The 6,080-nt window shown below is 54.5% G+C and overlaps 1 protein-coding gene across 2 annotated transcripts in view; it reads left to right on the forward strand.

The window, feature by feature from the left end:
- EIPR1 (EARP complex and GARP complex interacting protein 1) overlaps nt 1-6,080 on the forward strand; it is a 132,695-nt gene that overhangs the window by 108,133 nt on the left and 18,482 nt on the right. For both annotated transcript variants that reach the window (XM_034659975.1, XM_034659973.1), the window contains exon 5: nt 1,045-1,144. In XM_034659975.1, coding sequence (XP_034515866.1) covers nt 1,045-1,144 — 100 coding nt within the window. The remainder of the gene's footprint in view (nt 1-1,044; nt 1,145-6,080) is intronic.

Consider the following 6,080-nt stretch of genomic DNA (forward strand, 5'->3'; position numbering starts at 1 on the left):
CGCCTTCGGTCGGTGTCGGGGGGGGCGCCGTCGGTCGGTGTCGGGTTCTGTTAGGAGCAGTGGCGGCGGGCTCCTAGCTGAAGTCTGCGGTCCCTCCTGGGTTACAGCACGTGAGTGAGAGTGTCCTCTTTGTAGCATGTTGGGAATTCATCGGCAAAGGGAAATCCACACCTGTGACCAGACCTAAACCTTCCGGTCTCCGTGGCTTTTCTGTGGAGGTGATAAGATTTGTGGTCTTCTACTGGTTAATCAGATAGGCATTGTGTCAGATGCCGGGCTTTGGCTGCAGGAAACGGGAAACTGGGGCTCAAACCGGCTGACCCATGAGGAAGTGACCTGATGTCACAGGCAGGACAGACATGGATGCCCTCCCATCGCCGGCAGTCCTTGGGCTACGAAAGATGTGGGCATTTCTGCCCCAAATGGCAGTGTCTGTGCTGGGCCCCCTTGAGACCCGGCCCCCCAGCAGGCCGCGTCCTGTCCCCTTGGCTCTGTTGGTCAGCTCTGCATTCCTCAGTCCCTGAGAAGATGTGTCGGCTCGGGTGGCCACCACGAAGCACAGCTGGCTGGGGTCTGAAACAACAGACCCTATTTGTCACGGTTCTGGGGCTGGAAGTCTGAGGACGGACGGTTAGCATGGTCGTGTTCTGGCGAGAGCCCTCTGCCTGGCTTACAGACGGCTGCCTTCCCACTCTGTGCTCACGTGGCGGGAGAGAAAGGGACCGCCACACAGAGGCAGCGAGGGAGAGGGAGGGGGCACGAATGTGCCAGTCCCGTCCGTCGCAGGCCCCACCTCCCGTAACCCAGAGCGCCCTGAAGACCTGGCCTCCTTAACCGCCTGACCTCCGCGGAGTCGGGAAGACACAGATTTTCAGCGGGAGAGGACGCGGCGCCGCACGCACGCCCGTGCTGTCTGGAGTCGTGCCGTGGCGGGTGTCGGCCGTGACGCGCTGCCCGTGAGGGGTGCTTGCAACAGCTCTCAGCCACAAAGACATCTGGGACTTCTGATGTCCCTATTAATGGGGGTCGTCCTCTTCCTTGCAGTGTCACATGGGAGCCCACGGGGGACGGGAAGAAGGTCATCTCGCTGGCAGACAACCACATCCTGCTGTGGGACCTTCAGGAAAGCTCCAGCCAGGCTGTGGTGAGTGACAAGCTTATAGTTGTCATTTTTTGTGTTTTTCAATGGGACCTTTTGGCTGAATTCAGAATATACTTCTTGGTTTGTATACACTTATAATTGTGACATTAATTATGAAATACTTAATGAAAGGACAGAATCATCAGTCAGAGAATTGCATGATTGGCTCTTCAGGTGAAAGCTGCTTGGGGTTTGGGCCTCCGGGCCACGCACATAGGACACAGAACCGAAGGTTGACAAAACCCCACCCTCGGACATAATTAGTCCAAAAGAGCAGTGGGATATTCCGACGTATGTTCTCATTTCAAGCATGTTGTCTTTTCAATGAATGGATTTTCAAAGTCTGGTTAAAATCACCTTTTAGGTAGGAGCAGTCAAAATTACTAATTTCATAGTGCTGATGATCTTCTTTCAAAATTCTGAGTGAGTTGTAAAAATGACAGTGGTCCGTGATGCCTCTCCCCCACGGCCTGTGACCCCTGGTGGCCTGTGACCCCTCCCGTGACCTGTGATCCCACCTGTGGCCTGTGACCCCCAGTGGCCTGTGATCCCCCTGTGTCCTGTGACCGCCCCCAACCGTGGCCTGTCAGCTCACCGTCCCCTCACTTGCGTGTGTACGTCTTCCTGCGGTCGCAGTCCTCAGACCCCGTGCGTGCGGTCGTGGGCCTGCTGGGCGGCACAGAGCAGCTCCCTGCCTGAGCTGCGGCCACCCACATGTCACCTTCAGAGTTCTGTTTCTGACGACGCGAGTGGCTGGGTCCTCACGGCTCCCCACGGGGCCTCACGCCGTTCAGTGTTTAGCACTGACTTTCCCGGGAACCAGTTTAGTCATCGCCTCTAGTACTTTGTCCTTCAGAGTAAATATTTTGCTGATCAGTGTATTTCATGTTTGATTCCTTAAAATTTCTGCTTTTAAAATGTGACTTTTATATTGCGTTCATGATTTCGTTGCATTAGTTTATGTCAAAGTAACACCTTTAGAGAGAAGAGTCTGGAGACTTGACATGACAGAGCTTAGGGGTCAGTGGTACTGGGCGCCCCACGGCCACGCGTACCAGGAGGGGCGGGTGCAGCGTCTGTGGGACAGATTTCGTAGTGGTGGCTCTTCTTATGTTTCTTTGCTTCCATGACGCGTCTTTAGCTCTTTTCCTCGTGGTACGTTTCAGTGTGAATAAACCCTTCCTTGGGCAGGCGGTAGAGACGGCGTAACTAGTGACTGGTCGTCATCAGTTTGTGGTGTCGAAGTCCCTCTTCAGGATGTGAAGTGCCGTGTTCAAGTTTTAAATTCTGCGTGGTCAGAAGGGAAATTAAGAGTGGGTCTGTCTTTGTAGTGTGTAAGTATTATTTAAGGGAAAAAAAATCACTTTTTTTATTTTTAAAAGGATGTACTTCTCTATCATAGAGTAGAACGCAAATTTCACCCAGATCTCAGAGCAGAAGAGGTAACTTGAGGGTAACCCAGTGCCTGGGGCTGCTCCCTGGGGGCTGCGGGTCTGGCGGGGGGGACGGTGTGTGCCCCGCCCCCCCAGGGGCTGGCTGCGGAGTCTGAGTCTCGGTTGGCGACAAGCCCCTCCTGTCCCTCCCTCCCACTCGCCTCTTGGTGGATGCTCTCTCTGTAGCCAGAGACCAAAGAGGGGAAGGGCACAGTACTTTCCTGCTGGAGTGCAGGTCACGGAGGTGCATGGGGGAGCTGTGGGCCATGCCACGCCCTGCTGGGCAGGAGAGGCCAGGGAGGAGGCCAGCCCTCTGTGCATGCGCACGCGGCCCGTCCTGGAAGCAGATGGGGGCGCCTCTCTAGACCCTCGGCCATCGCAGAATGATTTTATGGTAGGGTGATTAATCTGTAACTTATTTTCTGCAGAGACCAATTTAGTTTTCTCTCCTTCGTTTTTTTCTGCCGTCAGCACTTCTGTCAATACCACTTTGCGACCCTCTGCCGTGGTATTTAATACCGAAACCTTCCTATCGATTCCGGCCATCTTCACACCCAGTTCCTCCGTTTTTTTATTGTTGGAGGATATTGCCTTCTGTGGTGAATCTAATCTTATGCTCGCTGCATCATTACCTTTTGCAATTAAATCGGAGGTTCTTTGCCATTTATAATCATTAGCAGAGCCCAGGGGAGGTCTGCAGGGGGGAGGTTGCACGGGGTCCCGGCCCCGATGAAGGCAGAGGGGATGCCTCCCTGTTTCGGAGTGTGCTCGTCCATCTCTGGGGCCTAGCAGCGCTCAGTCGCTGTGGAAATAGAGAGCTTTCCAGGTGCGGCAAGCAAAAGGAAGCAAGGTGCCTTGAGAGTCGGCGGCCCTCTTCCTTCTGGCCGTGTGTCAGCGTGGGGGCTTCTCAAGGATGACCCCGGGGTGTCCCCTGCCCGGCGGTGCTGGGCCTTCAGGCACTGACACTCAGAAACGCCTCTCAGAAGGAAGAGAGTGGGCTTCAAGGAAGCAGTGTTCTTGCAGAAGTGTTATAATGTGAGGTCTAAAACCTATGGCAGGGACTGACTGCACGTCTTTGGGGGGGAGCTAGTGGTGGCAGGAAAGTCATTCAGAGCAGCTCAGGCCACATCTGCGGTACCTGGAAATATAAAATATGTGTTCGCTCATGGGTGCAGAGAGCGCTGGCCGGAAGCGGGGCTGCCCTCAGGAGGAGCGGGCTGGGCCCTCCTGTGCCCCTTCCTCCTGGGAGCCTGTCTGCCGCCTGCCACATCGTGACTGCACCTCATGCCCAGCCCACTGTTCCCCAAATGTGGCCCAGAGGGAAGCGGACGCCATTCTCCTGTCCGGGGTCAGCGTGAGGATCTCAGGGGTTTCACCTGAATCTGCCCTCTGATGATGCAGCCCAGCGTGGGGACCTCGTGTCCAGCCCCTGTGGCAGCGTGGTGGGTCTCCACAGACGGGCGTGGGTGGACATGGCTGTTCCGCCCCACACGAGGGGCCTTCCCACACCGTGTCCCCCTGCTCTCTGTCCCATCTGCTCAGTGGGGCCTCTTTCAGAGGAAAGGTTTTCATCTTTTTTTAATAGACTTTATTTTTTAGAATGCTTTTACCTGGTTCATGACAAAGTTGAGAGAAGGGAACAGAGGCTCTCCCCAGCCTCACATGCACACAAACGCCCTACACCCCCACTGTCAGCGTCCCCTCCCGAGGGGACATTTGCTGCCCTCGATGGGCCTGTCGGATGGATTGTCCTCCTTTACCTCGTCTGACGTCCAGGGTCTCTGCTGACCTGGCAGCCCTTTCCCTGTCTGATCACAGAGGAAGGTCGAACACCCAGATGCCTGGCTTGCGTGGCACATGTCCTGTGTGCACGTGGTCACTCAGCTAGTGTGGATGGCCAGCGTTGAGTACATGGCAGGAGGGTCTGCGAGGTCCCCAGACACCCACAGTGTGCCTTCGCAGTTGTAACAGGGCTCATACGGTGTGTTGACAGATCTCCGTCCCCCACTGATTTTAAAGCAGTCCACGTAAAGACATGGACCTTGGGGTCACAGAATTCGACTCCCTCACTTGGCAGTTGAGAAACAGTAAGGCCCAAGGAGCCAGGGGACGTTCTGGAGGCGGCATGGTTTGATGGACAGATTCAGGACTCGAGGTCTGACCCCGCCCCTCAGTGCCCCCGAGGGCTTGTCGTGGCCCTGGCACATGTGCGCGGTGCCTCTCTGGCCCATGCCTTAGTGCTGACCTGTCTTCAGCGGCCACGGTCACATTTGGTCTGTGAGGGTGGATGTGAGTGTTGGAACAGTCAACATTTATTTGGAGCAAACTCCAGTAAATAGGATGGTTGACCAAGCTTCGTAAAACTGGTCCGCGGAAAACAGAGTAAAACTCTGAAAGCTGGTTTTCTGGTGAGCCTCATAAAACGGCATTCCAATATTTGAGTGCCGTGTGCGTCGCTGAAGTGAACAGAGCCCGTGGAGCCACGCGTTTCCGAGAGCAGCCGCTGGGGCTTAGGCTGGGGCTTAGTCGTTTGAAAGAAAAGCTGCGATCTTCAAGAAAACATGGAGTGAGTGGTTTCCTAAGTTGTGTATCTTAATGTAGCGTAATAGCTACATATAGCTTTTGATTTTATAAATATCGAGACAACTGGGATTCTTTAGTCTTCCATTAGATTTTGGGAAAAGGCGTCAGATACAAATCGGGCTGGGCGTTGGTGTCTGGCCAGTGTTTGCTTCCCAAGTTCTCACAAGACTTCTTTCTAGTAAGAGCAGATGATAGTGAATAATACGTTTGACAAACCAAGTGTGTTGCAGGGAATGCAGCTGCCGCTGCGGGGAATGGAATGCGTGTCCTTCAGTGAGGCCGGACTCTGAATGCGGAGACACAGCCTCGAGCTTCCTGGGGTTCACCTCCCAGTGGTAGGGTCTGCAGCACAGAGATGATGTAATCCCAGTTTGCAGGCGGTGCTGTGACAGGCCGGGACAGGCATGGGCCGGTGAAGGGAGCAGTGGTGGGCACGGGGCACGGGAGGGAGACGCTGAAGGGCGTGGCTCCATGGCGAGAGCGCAGGCAGCCTTGTGAGCGGCAACATCACATCCCGTTTCTGCCACTCACTGCCAGGTGACCGTGGGCAAATGGTGTGCCCTCCAAGCCTTAATGTCCCCGTCTGGAAAGTCAGGGCCATTTTCCATATCTATAAAGTAGGACAATGTCACAGTGGACGTCATGTGGGGGCGGCCAGCCCCACGGTGCCTGGTGCCTGGCAAGCGGTCCTCACGTGCCAGATGGACAGATGGCTGGATGGGTGGGCGGAGGGAGGAAGACAGGAGTGGAAGGATGGACTGATGGAGGGAGGGAGGGACGGGTACGTGACAAAAGTGGCGGGAATATACAGTTTATTTTTTTTTATTTTTTATTTTTTATTTTATTTTATTTTATTTTATTTTTTAATTTTATTTTATTATATTGTGTTAATCACCATACAGTACATCCCCAGATTCCGATGG

This window comes from Ailuropoda melanoleuca, chromosome 4, assembly GCF_002007445.2.
Source record: "Ailuropoda melanoleuca isolate Jingjing chromosome 4, ASM200744v2, whole genome shotgun sequence".
Taxonomy (NCBI): domain Eukaryota; kingdom Metazoa; phylum Chordata; class Mammalia; order Carnivora; family Ursidae; genus Ailuropoda; species Ailuropoda melanoleuca.